At 46.5% G+C, this 20,809-nt stretch overlaps 7 protein-coding genes across 7 annotated transcripts; 4 read left to right on the top strand and 3 right to left on the bottom strand.

Annotated features, from left to right (window-relative positions):
* Positions 1-1,363: 1,363 nt before the first annotated feature.
* GLAREA_05516 (Tautomerase/MIF) lies at positions 1,364-2,453 on the top strand (the record flags this gene model as incomplete). The annotated part of the gene is made up of 2 exons (XM_008078805.1): positions 1,364-1,786; positions 1,836-2,453. The coding sequence occupies 2 exons, from the start codon at positions 1,364-1,366 to the stop codon at positions 2,451-2,453; spliced, it is 1,041 nt and encodes a 346-aa protein (XP_008076996.1).
* Positions 2,454-4,610: 2,157 nt separating this feature from the next.
* GLAREA_05515 (P-loop containing nucleoside triphosphate hydrolase) lies at positions 4,611-5,943 on the top strand (the record flags this gene model as incomplete). Its single annotated transcript, XM_008078804.1, has 4 exons — positions 4,611-4,840; positions 4,891-4,992; positions 5,038-5,886; positions 5,937-5,943. The coding sequence occupies 4 exons, from the start codon at positions 4,611-4,613 to the stop codon at positions 5,941-5,943; spliced, it is 1,188 nt and encodes a 395-aa protein (XP_008076995.1).
* A 2,376-nt stretch (positions 5,944-8,319) lies between these two features.
* On the bottom strand, positions 8,320-10,662 carry GLAREA_05514 (Ubiquitin-like protein; the record flags this gene model as incomplete). The annotated part of the gene is made up of 2 exons (XM_008078803.1): positions 8,320-10,320; positions 10,372-10,662. The coding sequence occupies 2 exons, from the start codon at positions 10,660-10,662 to the stop codon at positions 8,320-8,322; spliced, it is 2,292 nt and encodes a 763-aa protein (XP_008076994.1).
* Positions 10,663-11,115: 453 nt separating this feature from the next.
* On the top strand, positions 11,116-12,879 carry GLAREA_05513 (uncharacterized protein; the record flags this gene model as incomplete). The annotated part of the gene is made up of 3 exons (XM_008078802.1): positions 11,116-11,513; positions 11,571-11,702; positions 11,751-12,879. The coding sequence occupies 3 exons, from the start codon at positions 11,116-11,118 to the stop codon at positions 12,877-12,879; spliced, it is 1,659 nt and encodes a 552-aa protein (XP_008076993.1).
* Positions 12,880-13,936: 1,057 nt separating this feature from the next.
* On the top strand, positions 13,937-15,281 carry GLAREA_05512 (Nitrous oxide reductase, N-terminal; the record flags this gene model as incomplete). The annotated part of the gene is made up of 3 exons (XM_008078801.1): positions 13,937-14,068; positions 14,192-14,391; positions 14,438-15,281. 3 exons carry the CDS (start codon positions 13,937-13,939, stop codon positions 15,279-15,281), a joined length of 1,176 nt encoding a protein of 391 aa, XP_008076992.1.
* Positions 15,282-15,468: 187 nt separating this feature from the next.
* Positions 15,469-17,197, bottom strand: GLAREA_05511 (FAD/NAD(P)-binding protein; the record flags this gene model as incomplete). Its single annotated transcript, XM_008078800.1, has 2 exons — positions 15,469-16,654; positions 16,710-17,197. 2 exons carry the CDS (start codon positions 17,195-17,197, stop codon positions 15,469-15,471), a joined length of 1,674 nt encoding a protein of 557 aa, XP_008076991.1.
* A 1,442-nt stretch (positions 17,198-18,639) lies between these two features.
* Positions 18,640-20,187, bottom strand: GLAREA_05510 (uncharacterized protein; the record flags this gene model as incomplete). The annotated part of the gene is made up of 1 exon (XM_008078799.1): positions 18,640-20,187. One exon carries the CDS (start codon positions 20,185-20,187, stop codon positions 18,640-18,642), a length of 1,548 nt encoding a protein of 515 aa, XP_008076990.1.
* Between the last annotated feature and the right edge of the window lie 622 nt (positions 20,188-20,809).

The raw sequence follows: 20,809 nt of genomic DNA, 5'->3' as shown, positions 1-20,809 counted from the left end.
CATGTAGAATCAGGAACAAGTTTCAAAGGAACAAATATCGAACGTCAACGAGGCTCGAGGGCCGACCCGAAAAGTTAATCGTCGGCTTTAGTAGGGCACTCCCTCGTCACAAGTTCCTTAGTCGGGAATAGCAAACGCGCACTGGTAGCGTATACGCACTCGCTTAAGTGGCCTATGAAATCTATAGAGTAAATGTAGTACTCTAGGTAATTGTCTTATTAGTAAATATTTTCGCGGAAGTTGAGGTATACTTAGTATCTTACTACTTAAACACCTACTCTCACTGGGCAGTAAGCGAGTGCGCGTACGCTACCAGTGCGCGTTTGCTATTCCCGACTAAGGAACTTGTGACGAGGGAGTGCCCTACTAAAGGAACTTGTGACGAAGGAGTGCCCTACTAAAGTCGACGATTATATCTTTTCCAGTCAGCCACAATGCGATCCAGAAGGAATTTTAAAAAGTGTACCTAATATAAATCTTTCCAGGCATAAGTCCGACAACCAAGCCGCGATGGCTCGCAAAGGCAGGCCAGAACCCAGGAAGAGGGGCAATCTGTGCACAAGTGCCCGCGCGGGGCTGATGATAGGATGTAGTCAGGCCACAGGGGGTGCACGAGTTCGTTGTGTGATTTTGTACCGATTCGCTTACAAAATCACACAACGAACTCGTGCACCCCCTGTGGGTGTCTACTGCCAATTACAGCAGTTCTCATGCTCCTCACCGTCTCTCAGCTCCATTATTTTGCTGTTCATCTAACTGCATCTCCACCTCCGCAAGGCGCTGTCGACGGTTCTTATCTGGCGGACACGTTTTGTGACTGGCTGCGTGGTCTGGAAACTCGAGTCTCGATCAGCTCGCTGCACATCACGCCTCAATGAAGATCGAGGCAATTTTCGAGGATGGAGGGGGGAGCCAAAAGTTTATCCTTGGTCACGCTGGGGTCCTGGTCGCTCTGTCCGTATATTGATAAAGGCATGCAAGATCTCCCCCCTCCCTGGTACTTCGTACTCCATCTTGCTTGGGCGAACCTCGACTTGCTTTTTGCCTCGTGAATTCTTGCACACATACATACTCTTATGTTGAGGATAATTGGCATTCACCCTTACTCACGGCGTGTGCATTCTGCTTGACTTCCTTCTTGCATTCAATATATCATCATCATCTCCTTATTACTCCTCGGTCGAGCACTCTGGCTGTGCTAACGTACCCAGCCGAATCTGTCTCACCAAGTGCGCTCATCAGTGGTCGCTTTTGAATCACCTCGACTGAATTGTGAATCACTTCTTTTTGCGACTGTTCCGTCTTCCTCTTGGCCATCCCATATCTTTCATTGTGGCAGAACAGCATTGGTAGCGACAACGACATGCCAGCCTTTGACGTCGGATCGGATCGAATTGGATGTCATAACTCAAATCCTTCAGTCGCAAGCACATATCAATCTTCAAACAATACGGCATTGGTAAATCAGAGCAAGGGAGCTGCGGTACTGCCCATCCATCTTCCTCCATCGCCAGCAGACAGCGATATGTCAATCCACGACCGACCATCGTCAAGCCGTTCAGCCCGTACTCAGGAAGAGACTCGTCTCACAAGGAAGCTTGACCGCGGTGCTCCCGGAGATCAAGCCATATTTTCCGACAACAAAACTCCTGAACAGAGACAAGTTGCGCGAAAGAGAAGTCAGTACTACCAAGAGACCTTCGCTGCGCGAGAGCCAAACTCCTCGGCCCGCGAGCGTGTCTCGAGAGACTCAATGGTGATCGCAGAAATCAAAACCAATGTCATTGTAAGTTCTAGTATCATTCTCAATTAGACACAAGTCTAACAGCACCTAGATTCAGGACGAATACAGCTTCATAACAGACCTTTCCTATAGTCTGTCTACTCGTTATCAGCGGCCCGAGTCTTCCATCTTGGTGACTGTCGCTCACTCGGCATGTTTAGTATTTGGGGGCTCATTCGATCCAGCATACACCATGAGCATCACGGCTCTAAAATCACAATTGCAGCCGGTCACCAATAAAAGGAATTCTACCCTGTTATCCAAGGCCATGGAAGAAGGACTAGGGGTACCACCGAACCGAGGCATCATCAAATTTATTGCTATCGCCGAGGAGGATTTTGCTACGGACGGGAAGACAGTAGCTAGAGAAATAGAGGAACTCGAGAGGAAATCACTGGAAGATGGCTCAGCGATACAGAGAGGTTTGTCGAAGGCTTCCGGGAAAGGTAGGAAGAAGAGCATGAAGTCGTTGAGGAAATTCAGGTCAAATTCACAATTGGCTACGCACGAAGAAGCAATGACCCCTCCACTCAGCGGACGTGAAAATTCGCCAACGCTTCCTCCATTACCTCCTACACCTTCAACCAAAAGCGTCCATGATCGTCAAGCTGAAAAGGTCCAAAAAATGGGTAGACGGAAAAGCTTTATGGCCACGTTGCTTGGAAAATAAACACACTGGGTTTATGGACGAGATGAAACATAAATAACAAGCAAATTGAATCCGGGTATGTTTATAAATGGGCATGAGCATGATCCTTGACGGCAATGGGTTCTTTGCATACGAGTGCATAGCGTGGAGTTCTGGGTTGCAATTATTATGGTCTACAGTCAAGAGATAGAAAACATTATACCAGGATCATTGGGGAAGATGGATAACTGCATTATGGGGTGATATTAGAGGAGGCCGGATTATTTCAGGATATGAACTTTGCGGGGTTGATAGGCAGTAGTATCAGCAAGAAAACAGGGAAATGCAATGATAAAAAACTTCCTCCGCGAATCAACCCCTTGAGTATGTGTGTTATCTATCGCTGTCGTACAGTTAAATGATCCTAAGCATGCAATACCAGTTTTGGACCTGCAGACGACGGGCAGACGCGGTGCAGCGGGAGATCTCGGTGTGACCCGGTCACGAATCAGCACCTCGATAATGTTGGTACCCGTCTCTTCCGCTAGAAGGCTGGTTTCAGTTACAGTATGCCGTGGTGGGATGTTTTGAGTTTTGATCGTGCTTGTACTTCGGTATCGTGAGCGTGCCTGTCTAATATTGATTTAGAGGAGGAGAAGTATTGCTGAAATAACGAAGAGCCTAAAAAGATGGCCTTAGAGATGAATGACTACGGAGTACAACATTTTCTTTTTATCATTTGAAGAAGGTTTCGAATTACGAAGTACCTTGATGGCTCCGTAAGCGGTAAAATGTTCACTGTTCTGAAGGTACCTTAGCTCAGTGCTGCCAGAAAAAGCCCGATTAGCGTCAACAAGCGAGCTCCCCGCAAAATCTCTTGACCTTTAGGCCCTTGAGGCTCTGACCAACACCATCAACTCTTTTTGTTCCCACCAACGACCACTCCCACTCGATCACGACCAAATCTTGTCGCATTAACGGGAGGCAGACCACGGGAGGCATTCGGGACAACCACGTCAACAGCTCTGTCCTTTCCAGTCGAAAATTGCGTATCATCTATTTGACGGTTTGCAACCCCTTCCATCGGCCATATCCCACATCTCCCTTGAAGCACGGGACTAATGCCAAGGGGTAGGATTGGTCCTCTAATATTCTGGCAAACACACGATCCATATTTATCCTCCTCAACGTTTAGAACCAGACGAGGACAACCGTCCAAATATACACCCAAGGTGGTTGGCTGCCGGCGAGGCTGCCGTGTGCCAGGGGAACGAGGATATACGAGCCAATTACAGTATCCAGCAAGTCGACGAAGTGAAGAGGAAAATGGCAACAGAGGTACGAATCGCTTTTTCACTGTCGATGGATTGTTACTTTCACCTTGCAAATCGTCCTTGACTCGTTTTTTCTCCATCTGCGTCATACCGCTATCTAATCATGTCTCGGCGGGAAATGAGACCACGATTTTTTGGTACTCAACAGAGACAACCTGTTTACCAGTGCTATTATTCCTGTGCCAAAGCATCGGACTTTTTTCACGGGGCTTCTCGATTCCTACGACTGCTGGATGCGAATGAGCCATCTGATTGATTTGTGTTCAAGAATGCGTTGAATACGGGGTGACCTCCGACGAGCATTACCAATACTCGAGGAGTTTGTGAGACCTTGTAATATGTGATTCGAGATGAATCGCTGCGGCCCGGACCTGAGAGAGCCAGTCATTGTTGTCTGACCGAGCGTCACCATGTTGCTGCCAGCGCAGAAAACATGATGTTTGCTAACAACCTCGTCTTATAATTTCAAGTGTACTTCCGTCCCATAGTTCCAGCTGTGAAGGTTATTTCCTTAGAGATCCATCTGCGTTCCGCCGTTACATGGAGGACAAGCATTCCTGTACCCGGTATCATTATCCTCGGAAACGTTCGCTTGCTGATCGAGTCTTGGAATCCTGTCCTCGTCCGATGCACAAACGAATTCGAGTGGTGGTTCTCCCTTCTCAAGTGGAAATGGAATTCGGAGCAGCCCAAGTCACAAAGTGTTGTGCGCTCATGTGGTGAAGTTCACTTCTCACCTGGTTCAACCTCTCTTCGCTGCGGAGTTGAACCAAGAAAGTTGCAGCTTTTGGAAAACCGCAAGCTGCAAGTAACGTTCTCTACATTGATTTATGATTCCATCAATCTTTCAATATCTAGAACAACCATGCCGGTTCTTCATACAGGACGGCGACGTTCGAACCAAAATCGCTCGTACAATGGCCCTGCACGTCAAGGTCCTGTCCGTCATCTAAGTGTAGCACAGCTAAATCTTGAACGTGTTTATGAACAGAATCGACTCAATGTACAAAAGAGAGATGGGGCCAATGCTCCTGAGCCAGCTCCCGGTACGGCTGCCAAAGGCAAGCCGAGGTTATTATTAATGGGACAACGAAGGTTCGACAACTTGATTTGCATTTGAACGAGCTACCGCTGATGAAACATAGAAGTGGAAAATCATCGATTTCCAGCGTTGTATTCCATAAAATGCCCCCCAATGAAACGCTCTTCCTGGAATCTACGGCAAGAATACAAAAGGATGCGATGCAGTATGTCTCACGCACCGTCTAGTTCACAATTCTAATATATCTTAGCTCGTTCATGGACTTTCAGGTCTGGGACTTTCCCGGTCAACTCAACTTCATGGATCCATCTTTCGATCTAGATGCAATTTTTGGTGAAATAGGAGCACTTATATGGGTCATAGATGCTCAGGATGAATACCACGAAGCTATTAACCGCTTGAACAGCACAATCCTCAACATTTATCCCAACTATCCAAACGTCAACGTTGAGGTCTTCATACATAAAGTAGATGGCTTGTCGGATGACTACAAACTTGATATCCAGAGAGACATCATGCAGCGCATACAGGATGAGCTTTCGGATCATGGTGTTGAGAATGCGCCAATTAACTTTCACCTCACCTCAATCTATAATCATTCCATATTCGAAGCATTCAGCAAGGTTATTCAAAAGCTGATACCTCACCTACCAACATTGGAAGCCCTTCTGAATGACCTTTGCCGGGCTTGTAGATTTGAGAAAGCATATCTTTTTGACGTCCTTTCGAAAATATACATCGCCACCGATTCGTCACCCGTTGATATGCCGTCCTACGAGATTTGTAGTGACTACATTGACGTTATTGTCGACGTGTCAGAAATATATGCTTGGCCTCGACCACCGGAGTATATTCAGCTATTAGAGGGTCCCCCATGGAATAAGAAGTTGGAGGATCAAACCGCTTGCAATGATGCTGAGAGTTGCATCGTGTTAACGGATGGGAAACGGCCAATCATGTTGAGAGAGGTCAACAAGTACTTGGCCCTTGTGGCAATAATGTGCGAAGGTAGTTACGAGAAGATGCCGAGCGTCACCATGAATGTGGAGAGTACAGTCAAGGGTTTGACTGAGGTTTTTAATATTACGAGGCAGCGGAGGTGAGTTAACACTGGTATCGGGCCGTTTGTTATTCTGACTTTCGTTACAGGGAATAATAGCATCACCTTCTTCGATTCGAACTTGAATACAGACATTCAACTACGCTAGACGAGGCTCGATCTCCATTTTGGCAATAAAAAAGGAAAGACGTTTGTAAATTAAAATGAAAGCCAAAAATCTACACATCATTGTCATGTCTGTTTTTGCCCCATCCAAGTCTCATACTTTCCCGCCGTCTCCTCTTTTGTTACATCCCTAAAAGCACTGGAAGCTCCTGATGCCATTCTGGAAATATCCAAAGGTTTGCTGCACATTGGTCCTTACTTCTTGACTATAACCTGTACAATCATCGTTCGTATAGACTATACAGATTATTCCTGCTGGACTGTTGACTGATCCTTACATTAGCCTAGTTCTATCATCTAGCCCACGTTGCAATCTTATAGATGGCAGGTATTCCTAAAAGGTTCTTGTATAGTTACTCACCGACTAAACTCTGTGCTTGCGCAAAGAAAAATCCCGGCACTCGATAGCAATTTACGGACGTAGGATTCGGATAGGGATAGGAGAGGCCGCCGAAGGCTTTGTAGATGTAGCCTGAGTAATTTGGGGAGGTATATAGATTCAGAAGGTAGGATGTTGAAGGAGGTTGCGTGTTACATGACTAAATATGTGGTGAGTGAGATGGAAGAGAGTAGCTTTGGAAGAAATACTAACGCATCCTCCGACTGCTCGCGGGGTTGTGGAGAGCATCTGGAATTGACATCCTGGGTCTGCACAGTTATTGTAGAAGTTGTTGGTTGGGTCTTGACCTTGGGCTGAGGTGGTGGTGATTAGGAGGGTGGAGAGGATGGAGAGGGAGGAGAAGATTGGGACACGCATTTTGAGGATTGGTTATTTGAATGCGTGGGTGACGATTAGATTATAGAATTGGGGATCAGCAGGGTATATGTTTGGGAAATTGATGTTGGATGGATATGTCGTACAGCTAGATGGTTTGTGGCGACGGGTTACAGGTGTAGATGGTCGGATATTGATTGTGATAGATGGTATCTAGGGTTTATCGATGTGAGTCCGTGGCTGTTGTGTCTTCTTTTTGAAGTCGAGAAGCTATTGAATTAAAGAATCAATTCGTGTCATTGTTGCGGGCTGCTTGAAAGCTTCAGCATCGATATAGCAATTCATCAATTGATTCCAAAAAAGACCCCTCTTACCACTTTACTCAAAATCGAATCGATATTCGTAGCCACAAATATCTAAGTCCTCCTCCATTGCACTAATCTCCACATTCGAGTAATTGATCTCTCACATCACACACATCAACCAGCTGCTCGGTTTCCCCTGTAGTACATGCAAAATATCGACCTTCTGACTGCGCCTTTTGGGTTCTCGACCTATTGTGAAAGTCTAGGTATCTCTCGATCCGGTATCTAGAGTAGATTGAAGCATGTTGGACTCGGCCACCGACAGAACGGTACTGGTACGAGCCATTCCAATAAGGCGATGGAATATCAAAGGCCCGGCAATGGTTTCTGAGTATAGGCTTCCCCTCGCGGTGGACAAGATGAGTGGTGGTAGGATAGGATATTTCTTGAGTCAAGTCGACAAATCGTGTATTTCGGCAGGTATCCCCAGAAATTGAGGCTTTTCTGGACTGTTGAACACGAATATATAATCAAGACTACGTAGGTCGTACGGACGTAATTACATAACGACATGTGGATACTTGATAATGTTTGCATACAACCATTCCCCGGAGGGCAAGTAATATTTTTGAGAGGTTGTAAAGCAGAGTTAGGATGATCCGTGTTACAAGATCTCAAGAAACTCTCGAAAACTCTTGACAGTATTTGATTTATTTTAGACATGGTGAGTATTGAAGATTGGAAGCTTCACTCAATAGGTCAAATCCAAAGATCTCTTCCTGAAAACACATCTAAATTCTTTTCCCTCGTATCCGCTGATTCCTTGAAATGCCATTCATTCGAACTTTTAAGGACACTTCCATCCAAAGAGGGCAGCACTACAGAACACATATGCTGGACAAATCAACTGTCTGAATTATGTTATGTGCGGCTACAAAGTCTTGGCAAAATTGTTTTATGGAACCTTATATCCCGTCACTTGATTGAAGTGCATCTTCGGAAACCTATCTCGCGGTGGACATATTCAGTGGTAGTCGAAGCACAACATTTCTTCGATTAAGTTAACGAAATATCGGCATTTAGTGGATCAACTTGGAACAATATGACTTATTTCGTTAATTATTTTAAGTGAATACGACTTCTTAAGCTCTATTCGAAGTCGAATTATTAAGTCCCAAAATTAGTAGGCAGGTAACTGACACTTATTTTGTCCTCCGCGAGCCTATCTATTCCAATGAAAACTGTCCTAAGTAATTTGACAAGTCATCCACCTAGCTTTTTTTCATATCAAACCTCAATAAGGGGAACCACATCTACAGGTCGCTCATGCTGATTTTCCTGCTGTTCATCCTGACCGTTCCTGGCTTCTCCCTCAGCACTCACGTCGCCCTCGGTTGCAGCCTGCGCGCTTGCTTCAGCTTCACGCTCTGCAGCAGCGGCCGCTTCATCAATGCGACGTTGTCTCTCTGCAGCTTCGGCTTCCCTTGCGGCAATATGACGTTCTCCAACACCGGGTACAAGACTAGCCAAGAATAAGAGTAAAGAGTGCTCGACTCGTCTGAATTGGGTCAAGATCCATGGCTGATTGCCGCGTCGATGTTGCTCAATAATCCGCGCTGCTGCTTCTGCTGGATCTGGCTCATTGCGGCCCCTAGCTCCGCCCTCCGGCGCGTTTGCAGGAGGAGCTCCTGGCTGTGGTATGGCAGCGTTTGCAGCAGGTATCAAAGCTGCATCGGGTCCCGCAAGAGGGATCAGAGCCTCGAGATGTCTTCGAACAGGTCCCCAGACTTGATCCGCAGCACCATTGAAAAGGCCTGTATTGACGATGAATATAATAAAAGCAATACCGGTAACCATGAACCATCTACTCCAGCTGGGATTTCCCGACGTCAAAAACCACACGAAGCCCACTAGGCGGATAATGAGCCACAAAACAGGTCCTGCCTGCGCAGCCAGCGCGCCTGCGCCAGGATTTGCATGCGGTGCTCCTTGTTGTACCTGTTCAGCCGCTTGCCGTCGTCTAGCTACCCGATCTGCCCTGTTCGCTGCTGGCCTGTTACGATATTCCGGCAATCCTACAGGTACTTCAGGTTGACCAGATCCATTTATTGGGGAGGGAATGCGATGGCGCCTATGCTGTCGGGGTGTGTAATACGTTTCTGAATTGGCCAAGAGCAGTGCCCGAGGTCCTTGAGGGGAGGAAAGCAGATAAACTATTGAGTCCGTATCAGGAGATGTATTCGAATCAACGGTCGTTGAACTTGGGGCAAAAGAGGCCGACGCTGTTGCTGAGGCATTAATTGCCGGTGCAGGCGTCACTGAAGGTGCAGGTATCGCTTGCTGACCTTGGTTTTCGTTAGGAGCCAACCTGCCCAAAGCCGGGTTAGGGTTTGAGGCACTACGCTGCATCGTATCAAGAGCAGCGCGTGTATCTCGCGCAGCCTGTGCTCGATCTGCATTGCGCAACATCGCTTGTACTTCAAGCATTGGATTACCAGGTGCTTGGACCATAGGATTATGATGGTGGTGTTGGTTGTGAGCTAACGGAATCGTTGTGGTGGTCTCGTTAACAGTCATCTGCCATCTTTCTCCATTTGGCCCAATTCCTTCGCGTGTATATGTGGACGTATGATCTGGCCGGTGGAGATTTGGACTTGCTCTTCCAGAGGAGCTAGCTCGCACAGGGGTAGTACTTCCACTATCTTGGGCGCCATTTCGACCGTCTACTGCTCGACCCCTTTGTTGTTGCGAAATGAACGCTTGAACTGAAGGTGGAACACCATTGGGAGGCCGTGTGGCAAGCTGTGGTAATCCAAACATGGCCTGTGGCCCTCCCTGGAGGTTGGGAATTGCACCTGGTAGTTGGACTCCATTCACAAGAGGCATGTGAGGCCGATGTCCCGGAGTTGCCGCTGCCATCTCTTGCTGTAACCTTTGCATTTCCCTCTGCAGCTGTAGCAGTCTATTATTCATCATAATTTGATATTGTTCGGCCTGGTGGAGGAGCTGATGTTGTTGAACATGTTGAAATCCGGGTAATGGTTGCTGCGCATTCATTCCCTGGCCTGCCGGAACGGTGTGAGCTGGCCCAGCAGGTACGGATTGAGGACGAGGCAATTGGTGGGCCAAATTGCCAAGTATATTATGTGATAAATTCGGAGCTTGGGGGGTAGGTTGCGGAAGGACTGGCGGTCTCGAAGTCGGAACCGACACAGGAGGCACAGCGGCTGTTGCGCCTTCAACTGGGCGGAGAACCAAATGTAGAGTTTGCTGTTCCGGATTGCATAACTATTTTGAAGTCAGCCAAAAGCGCGAGAATGGATGCACTGGGGAGTTTACTGTTTCCTTCCCAAAGATATCTAGCATGGTCTCTGTCTCTCTCGCGAGCATCCGTCCGCGATGTATGAGTCTTTGGTTTTCGTCTGGAGGACTCGATTGTAAGGCGTCGCGGATTTTAGCTTTCAATTGCTTGACGGTGGTTGTTGCTGGTAGATGTGGGAAGCTCAGACGACTGGCAGCTCCAACAGAAGGGGACACCACAATCAGAGTAAATGAGAGGGGTTCCGGCTGTTCGTCATCTTTCGTCGGCACCGCGTTGCCAGAGTCGGGAGTTTGTTGCGTCTCAGACATGGTGAACTTGCGCTGTTGCTGAAAGTCCACAGATGATTTAAGTGTTTGTTATTGAGTCGGCCGGGTCCAGAGAAGACTAGGAGGTATCGTAGGCGGCGAGCTCTGGATGATTCAGAGTTCGAAAATACTCATATCGCTTCAGATATAAGATCGATCTGATAACCTCAACTCTGACTCTTTTCGAAGACGTGTTGACTGTCTTGATGATGAAAGATGCTGCTGATGCTCTCGCAATACTACATGATACGTTGCCCTTAAGCTCTGAACCCCTGCTACTTTCGGTGATACCATTTGCCGGCGCCGCGCCGCCGGTTCATCGTCATATCGTTGCTCACTTAGACAAACTTTGGCGTACCTATTCGACATTATTTCCTGCTCGTTTCGTTTTTGTTTCTGCTTTATGGCTTTTGCGCAGCTCCCCGGTTGCAGCGTCTTGTTCAAGATCTGTTAAAAATGTCTTCGATAACCCGACATGCGAACTCGCGAATTATTGCGAAAGATATTGGTCGAATTGCCCATATTCAGCAGACATCCCGATTGCAGAAGGGTCGGGGGTTTTCAAGCTCCGCAAGATGCTGCCAGAAACACACAGATTACAAAGAGTCATTTGGCACGCGGTTGCGTAGGGCGTTGGGCGACACCAAGATAAAATGGTACCCAATTCCAGTTGGGTTGGGTATTGGCTTCCTTGGGCTGGCGCAATTATACAGAATAAACAACCGTGAAAATGCCAGACGGCGAGAGGAGGACCTTGAAACCGATGGATATGTATACAGCAAGGGCGAGGGAGAAAACACCGGCCGTGATGGCAGGCCTCGAAGACGTGAAAGGATCCGGCCGACAGGACCTTGGTATGTTATAACGTTGCCACTTAGATACTGAGTTGCTCGTGGCTGACTCCTTATTAGGCAGGTCCAGGTAATGTCAACTCTACCGTTAAAAGCTATGTCGAGAATTTGGGGCAGATTTAATGAGCTGGAAATACCATATTATCTACGGGTACCTGGGTTCAAATTATACTCGTGGATATTTGGGGTCAAGTATGAGTCTTGAGACCAATCCACAAGCAGTCGCTAATAATAACTCAGTCTCTCGGAAGTTGCTGAACCGGATCTCCATGTATACCCCAATCTAGCTTCATTCTTCTATCGAAAGCTCAAGCCAGGTGCCAGACCATTAGACCCAAATCAGAATGCACTTCTTTCGCCAGCCGATGGCCGTGTGCTTCAATTTGGAGCAATTGTAAATGGCGATGTTGAGCAGGTTAAGGGGATGACTTATAGTCTCGACTCTCTTCTTGGCACTAGCAAATCGTCGGCCTCTGCAAATGATTCAAGCTTGTTTTCACCGAGTGAAGGGACCCCACAACAGAGCACTTTCACGAGCAAGGAAAATCAAGAAGAGATTATCAAACATGACGAGGAGTTTGCCAACGTAAATGGGATATCGTACACATTACCAAATTTGTTTTCTGGCGATTCTCAACAGAAGCAGCCGGTCAAGAAATCCGGCGATGCCTCCACCACCCCTAAGGCCGCTTCTGAGGCAGAGGTCCGCGCGGATCTTGCTCTAGGTGAGCGTCCATGGTATTCGAGTCTTACCAGAGAGAATCGTACTGCATTGTACTATGTTGTGGTATATCTCGCTCCTGGTGACTACCATAGATTTCACTCACCCACTGCGTGGGTCGCAGAGAAGCGCAGACATTTTGCTGGAGAGCTTTACAGCGTCTCTCCGTATCTCCAAAGAACACTGCCTGGTTTATTTACTCTGAATGAAAGAGTTGTTTTAATTGGAAGGTGGCGATGGGGATTCTTTTCATATACGCCAGTTGGTGCCACGAATGTCGGATCTATCAAAATTAACTTTGATCGGGAGCTAAGGACAAATTCATTAACAACAGATACGGAGGCTGACCGAGCCGCCGAAGAAGCTGCCAAACGCGGCGAGCCTTACACTGGGTTTGTCGAAGCTACTTATGATGCCGCGAGTCCACTCCTGCATGGCCACGCTTTACGTAGAGGAGAAGAGATGGGCGGATTTCAACTTGGAAGCACCATTGTTCTGGTTTTTGAAGCACCTCGTGGATCACGGCCTAGTCTTGATGAAGGGTGGATGGGCGAGAAAACCAAAATAAAGGGCGGCTGGAATTGGAGTGTACAGAAGGGGCAGAAAGTTAAGATGGGTGAAGCCCTCGGATACGTCGACGAGTCATGATAAATTTTGTACGATAGGTATGTAAATCATCTACTTTGTGCATATTCACCAGCTATACGTCACGTAGATGCCATATATTACTTGGTCGTCTCACGGTACGCAACGGACAGCACTGGCTTTCTCTCATGTACAATATCTTAAGCTCAATGTGAGAAACGATGTTCAAAACGACCACTTTGAAACGAATGACCCTCAAAGGTTCTGCGTTAGTGTGAATAGAACGCGTTGATTACGCAACCACGTGGTAACCGGCTTTTCAACTGTTGCTTCAAAAAAGTGTTTTGATACGCAGTATAACTGTAGATGCGGTAAATCTTAGCTCTGTTATGCGGTGCATTCCATGGTATCTAAGTAGTTCGCTTAGGCACTTCGAGGCAAGTCCGCAGACATGGGAGCAATCCGCTATTGTGGTACTACTGCTGACTCCTTGCAATAATAAGCTGCTTTCCAAGCTTAATTTCAAGAATCCAATGAGTACTCATATGGCAACTGTGTGTATAGCCGTGTCACTATAGGCTCTACACCTTGAAACAATATAGCTGGAGCTACAAACAATGCATGGAACGCGGCGGCAAAAGGTTAGCTTGTTCCAAAATGGGCGACGAGAGAGCAAAATATGTTTTACGAGACGCGCTTTGAGGCGTTCATTTGATTTGCGATATGCTAATTGTAATATGCGGTAAAATCCTTCACGTTCATCTACTGGTCAATGGTTGCGGGTAACCCTGAAATCTGCCGGAGGAATCATCTTTACCCGGGTCTCATCACTGGAAAAGTTGCAACTAGCATCACTTGCTTCTTTTCAGCATCCATACTAGAGGGATGAATTTTATGGGTACAATGCTGTGGATTGGGGCTAATGTGAAATGAATGCGGGGAAACATGTTCACCATATCCATGAACCAGGAGCTCGGTGGAGCTTAAATACTGCACCCAGCTGCTTGGACCTGTGTTCCGACCAGAGCCATAGTATAGTGTCAAGGTTTCTTAACAGCAGTCTACCATGTCTCCAATATTCCGGACTTTGCTTGCCAGCTTTATTTTCATCCCCACCACGATGGCCCTGACTTCTACACTGCTAGCGACTCATTTTAGCGGGGCAGTGTTTACTCTCTCCTTGACCACCGAAGGAAGCAATGGCACGCTTGATATCACTTCTGCTGCTGGAGGCTGTGGCTCCACACCAACGGTATGCTGTTCCTTGGCTCTCCTTTTGAGCTCCTGTTCACAATATCTGAGAAACATTTTCATCCTCAGACACGGCTCCCAGCTCTCGATGTTACGAGGAAAAATATATGCTAACTTAGTCCAGTGGCTGCAATACTATGGGGACACCAAAAAGCTATATTGCTTCGACGAATCATGGCAAGGCTATGGTACAATGGCGGAATATAGCGTAGCCTCTAACGGTGTGCTCACTGTCACAGGACAGGCGAAGACCACCGGAAATTCTGTACATGGGATCCTTTACGGTGGTCCTCTTGGTAGAAGCTATGTAGCTACGGTGGAATAGTAAGTGCAGATGGTTCTCAATCGAATCTTGTCTAATTACTTACAGCACCCCTTCAACTCTGACGACCTACGCACTACCCCTTAAACCTGGACCAGATGCACCTTTCACTGTGCCCCTTCAGATAGAGACTTTCTCTATACCAAAACCAGGACCTAATGAGCGTCAAGACAGGCCTCATCCGCATCAGGTTCTTCTTGATCCTACGGGGAAATTCATCCTCATTCCTGATCTCGGCGCTGACGCAATCCATATCTTTGCCATCAATGCTACCACCGGGCACTTGAGCGCTTGTCCTGATGTTCGGACAGCACCAGGTGACGGTCCACGTCACGGGGAGTTTTGGAACGCTAAAAGCAATACCACATCCTCGGATGGCTTGATGCTTTTCACTGTAAATGAGCTCGGTAATTCCGTGTCAAGCTGGAATGTCATATCTAGAAAGGGATGTCTGGATCTGTCTAAACTGCAGAGACTAAGCACTTTTGCCGATGGCAAAGTTCCAGCAGCCACGATTTACAATGGCGCTTCATTCCCTCCTAAAGCAGCGGAGCTACGCATTGTCGATAACTTCCTTTACGCTGCCAATCGCAATGATAAGTTGTTCGGAGAACAGACAGACTCTTTGGCGACTTACAAGATCGATCCTCTTACCGGCAGGCTCACCTGGGTAGAAGCAACAAGTGCTTATGCATTCTACCCCAGAAGCTTTAGTATCAATAAAGCGGGTACATTAGTTGCCGTAGGTGGACAGACAAGCTCGACTATATCCATCATCGCAAGGGACACTGCAACGGGCAAATTAGGTGGCTTGATTACTTCATTACAGGTAGGAAGTCTGGGAACTTACACCAACGAGGACGGTCTTAGTTCAGTTGTATGGGTTGAGTAGAATAAGCTTGCGAGGATTTAGAAACGACAAGGAATAGGAAACCAAAGTTGGCGAGGATCGTATTTTCGCTATGGCAAAAATCACATGGGTATTTAATACTCCAAAAGAGTTTTGCGTGAAGTGAAGTGTGCTATGTTACATCTCATTTCTCGAGAACCGTGGCAGACTTGAGCTCCACCCAGGATTTTTACTCGGACTCGTCGTCAAAGGTCACCCTATTCGAAGCCAGAACGCCAAACTGATTTGCTGCTCCCAAGCCTAGTCTTCTCATATCAACATCATCAGCGTTTCCCAAATAAGTTTCGCTGTCATAACCACTATCCGATCTCTCGCCCTCACACAATTCCGCAAGTCTCCCAGCAATTCTTTCTGCGCCTGTTCTAGCACCTTCGAGATTTGCGGCAAAGGGACCAAGTCTCAAACCTGCAAAGCGACCAGAGAAGAAAAAGGGTATGTCCTCGTTCCACTGGAGATCATTAGTAATGCATGGCAGTCCATTGACAGATTTGATGGGAGCCATTTCACGAAGAGACTGTAGAGCCGGGATACTCATAAAGTCAGCCTGAGCACCAGTTGCATAAACAATGTGATCGACACAAAGTCCCTCGACGCTGGGCTCAGTCTTCAACTTCCACATGTCTATATTTTTATCCCACTCAGCGTCAACAACCTCTATGTTCTCAAACATGTCGACTTGACCGGTTTTGACCAAATCCAGCACAAGCTTTTTGTATTCTGGCGTGAAGTTACCGCCGCCTCTCGCTTCAGTGATCATCTCAAATCGCTCCTCGTCAGATTCTGCGCCCCAGAACGCTGCTTGTTGAAAGTTGCGATATTTACCGACCCACGAGAGATCTGCGTCGAAATGCTTGACTTTCATGGGACCACGCATGAGATGATAGACTTTGGAGATTTTGGAGTTGATGGCAGCGCAGGTGACTTGTGCTGATGTTAACCCGCCTCCGATAACAGCAACACTTGTGTTTCTTCCAATTTTGATTTTGTTGAGTACGTGATCTGGAAGCGACGATGTCGGCGATGGATGCGGTGAGAATGCATGAGAGACACCTTCTGGATTCTTGTGACAAAAAGTGCATGTTGGTGGGATTGTTGGAGGTGTGGCTGGACCTGCTGCGAAGACAACGTTCCGAGCTCTCTTTACTCCAGTAGAAGTTTGTAGTGTGAAGATTCCTCCATCTGCAAATTCATTTGGGCTGTATGAGACTGAGGTAACTGTTGACTTCTCCACGATGCTGTCAATGTTGTACCGGCACGCGACGTCGTTGCAGTACTCGCTAAAGAAACGAGTCGAAGGGCGGAAGAAATCGTTACGGTCACGTTCGTCCAAGTAAGTTGTCTCCTGAGATCTATGACTAGTGGGGATCAGCGACAGAAGACACACTTGCTATTTCTCTGCGAGACACTTACCCATTCTTAGCCTTTTGCTTTCGCTGATGCTTACTCAAGCTTTTGCCAATAACCCCCTTGATCTCCTTCAATTCCTTCTCCTTGCCATTTCTATAAGCATACTCCAGCATACCATCTCGATCTCTTGGATCTGGATGAAAGAACATAGGACTTCTCAAGTGAGTGATACTCAAGATCTCGAATCGCTTGTTCCATGCTCCCATCCATTTGTCACTTGTAGCATCCAAAGCAAGAATGTCCAACTTTCCTGAGACGGAAGGACCTGATAAAAGACGATCTAAAGAAGTATTGGAACGTCGGCTAGTTCTTACAGGCTTAGATTGGCGCTTTGACGAATTTGATGCTTTCATCCAGTGGAAGTGTCGATGCTCGGCTTCGGTAAAGAGAGACGAGGGTGTGTTTTCGCAAAGACGTGCTGCAACTGCAAGTCCGCAGGGGCCAGCTCCTATGATAATGATATCATGTATGTGAAGTTTAGATATTTCCATGTTGCAGAGACTGCTGCAAATAAAGCGGTGTTACTTGTGTTGTGAGATATACACCGGGATCTGTGGATAACAGTCAGCGACTTTTCCAAGATTGGTTGCCAATGACCGAAAAAGATTTTGGGAAGCAGCTATGCTCAGCAAGATATGGTTCCAAAAGATGAAAAACAAAACAAAACCGAAGTTCATAGGTTTTGAAGTGGTTGTCGTTGCTGGTCTTGAGAACCTTGATGGTTAAATGCCCATCAAGGTCCCATTTGCACCCCACTGAAGAAGAGGTTTATGGTGAATAAGCACAAACACTGATACGGCTCCTAATTGTTTTAATATAGAATATGTAGAATTCGAATTACCTCAGGACGGTCATAGTAAATCTTGGCAGAGGACTCTGTGCATGATGCTGAGCACCCTTCACCATCCACAAACCGTCAATTGGCACTAAACTTGTTGATAATGCGACCGAGGACTCAGCCATACTTATGAGTGCTGGAAATGTTACATAAGAGGATTAGTAGTAGTATAGTTCTATGGGTTTGACACTTCAACTCCAGTTAATTTATTACGCTGATGTAGCAAAATTTGAGCCAGAATCTCATATCCTTGCAGTCGCATCACAGTAGACAGAATGATGAAGGTGGAACTATAATGTTGAAACAAATAACATGAAACATTGCCACATGTCTTGTCTAGCAATTTGTGTAATTGTCACTTCTGAAGTTGTACTCTTCTGGAAGTTGTAATACCAGTGATTTTTGACGTTCAATGATATCCTCCAAACCGATCATGGGCAGTATTAGCCCGCTGCTTGTTCTTGAGCACTCATATATTTCAGAGAACGTTAAATTGTTTGTTGCGTGTGCGGACAGAGTCTATCGATATGGGTTTAAGTCTAAATATTTTGGATGATCATGGAAATTTGGGGTGTTTCTTGGTGAACAACCAAGTGGCAGCCGAATAGGATATTTCCTCGATTGACTTGACAGAATATCCCACAACTTGCTTGTGATTTCAGTAAAACAAACTAGTTTTGACTTTTGATAGAAAACCATATAACTTAAAGTATCTATCTAGGCCTAAGATTGGTCTCATTTGCCAGGTTGGTTGAAAGCTATTACCACTTATTCATTATGTCCACCGCGAAGATGGGTGGGAAAAGGTGCTCTTGATATCCTTTGATATCCTAGAAGTTAATTTTTATTCACTTTTGGTGCTAATTTCCTGGAACTCCGAGGTCTGTTAAGCTGATTTAGTCACCAAGAGGAAGCATGCAAGATCAATGTAGGGACGAGTGGAAACAATGTTAAAAAAAAATAGTATATTTAAAGCTACGTCGTAAATCAATGAGTAGCAGTCTAATCAGGTATCATACGCTAAATTACTGCAAAAGAAAGCCAAAAACAAAACCTTCTCAGTACCTACCTATTTCGGAATGTAGCCACCGTGCATCACTGGTACACCGAGGAGCGTCTTCGGGGTCGCTTTGTCGGTCTCCTTGATGGACTTCTAAGATCTCCGTCGAAGATGTTTGCATCTGGAATGAACTCTTCCTCATCATCATCCTCGAACACCTGGTCATCATTGCGCTTGCGCTTCCCACGGCCATTGCCACTGGGAGCTTTTCGCTCACCTGGCGCTCTGCGCTTCTTGGTGAGCTCGTTGCGCGCGTAGACCTCGGTGTTCCCAAGGTGGATATCGATGTTGTTTCCACCTCGCTCACCGCGGATACCCTTGATGTGGTTGGGCTGGTGGGTGATGTGGTACTTTGTGAGACGATAGCTCAGTGTATCTTTGTACCACTCATCAGAGTCGGTGTTTTGCTTCTGACCTGGCTGAGAGTTCTGGATGAAATCAAGGCAGATATGCTCCATCTTCTTGTGATCGCGGTTGATGGCCATTCTGTTGTGGCCTTCGAGGAGGACGCGACAATCTGGGACGACATCGAGATGTTTGCAAAGCAATGGGAAGTCTAGCATCTTCTCAAGGCAGCTGAGATGCATATAACCGGCATTGTGAAAAGGGTCGAGTGTCTCTGGGTGGGGATACCACGAAGAAACCTCGTCAAAAGCAACTCGAAAGAATCCTTTGTGAATGGTTCCGCCCTTGACTGGACATTCGGCCCAGCGGCATTTCTCTGACTTTCCTGGAACTGGATAGCGGTTCTTGCTGTCAGCTGGGTGATTTTGTATCCAAAGTCGAAGACCCGACTGTTTTCGGTTGCCTTGTTCCTTTCTCCAGTGGTCTTTGTGGTCGTATAGGAAAGTGTGCAGCTCCTCGGTGGTATATGTAGCACCAGGTGTAAGCTCTCCGTGCTCTGAGTACTGGAACATAGGCGGTCCACCTCGAGGGTCTGCCCCCCAAGGATATCTGATATAATCCTTTGGAACAGGTTTATAAACATCCTTAGCGTCAAATTCTGCAATGTTCTGGGGCCTCTTGTTTTTGCTCATCTTCCCATCATATGGTGATACTCTCAGCTCTTGTTTCTTAGACTTGATCTCGGCATTTCTCTCCTTGCGTAGCTCTGCCTCAAGAAGTTGCTGAAGCTTTCTATCGAAGGGATGCTTGTGGTTGTCGATGATACTGAGAGGGGTGACCGGGCTCTTGAACTCTCCAAGAATCTTGTTGCGATAGATAACCTCGTCGCCGGTATCCAACGAAAGACCAGGAGTCGGGGCAAAGCCTTGCTCATTGGAAGGAGGGAGTAGCATCTGTCCGTAGTGTGGTTCTGTTGTTGGCTGGATGTGGTATGGCTGTGTTAGGTACGTTTGAAGAGGTGCTTGCTGATTGTCATATGACGGCTCCGGATATTCAAAGATGTGTTGATAAGTCTCTTCTGTGTACGGTACGATGGGTATGCTGTCGTCCTCCAAAAAGAATTGTTCGAACTCATCGGCATCGTGCTGGTTGAATGCCATCAACTTGGCGTTCAGATCTGAAAAGTCGACAATCACCTCTTCTCGGTCAGAGGCATTGTTCTCTCCTGGGTTCTGCATGATCGCGTAGAAGGTAGCGCAGCTAAAATCTGTTGAAGTTGTATAGATTGAAACTGTGTTGCAGATGTTGCTGGTAATATCTAAGCACGAACCTGTCGTGTTTTGATGCAGGATGGGAAAAGAAAAGTCGATTGCAGAAAGAAATGAAATATATAGTAAAGAATGAATAGAGAACAGTGAGAAGTGAGAAGTGGTGTTCATATAGGAATACTGTTCTTTATTTCAAAGAATTATCTAGTGAAAGAGATTGAATAGCTTGAATACCCTTTAAATAGCTTGAATACAATGAATTATCCAGAACGAGGTCAAAGAGTCATTGGTAATGGTTGATAGCCTTGATACTCAACAAATAATTCAAGACGGACAGAATATCGAGTATCTTTATTTGAGATTGTTTCAAGTCTCGAAATATAAAAAAATCAAGGAGACATTGTCTTTGACCACAAAGAAGTTCTCTAAATTTAGATGTCAATGGAAAGTGCGGGATCTTGTGATCGAGTCTACTCACCACAGGGCGGCAAATAGTGACTGAAATTAATCTCCTGATTCAGAATAGGTAGTTATCGTTTTTCCTGAGCGCCCATTGACGACATGGGACGAGCTCACTGGTGCCAATGGCTCC

Source organism: Glarea lozoyensis (assembly GCF_000409485.1).
Source record: "Glarea lozoyensis ATCC 20868 chromosome Unknown GLAREA10, whole genome shotgun sequence".
Lineage (NCBI taxonomy): Eukaryota > Fungi > Ascomycota > Leotiomycetes > Helotiales > Helotiaceae > Glarea > Glarea lozoyensis.
Note: the sequence above shows the minus strand (reverse complement) of the source record. Positions and strands in the feature narration are given on the sequence as shown.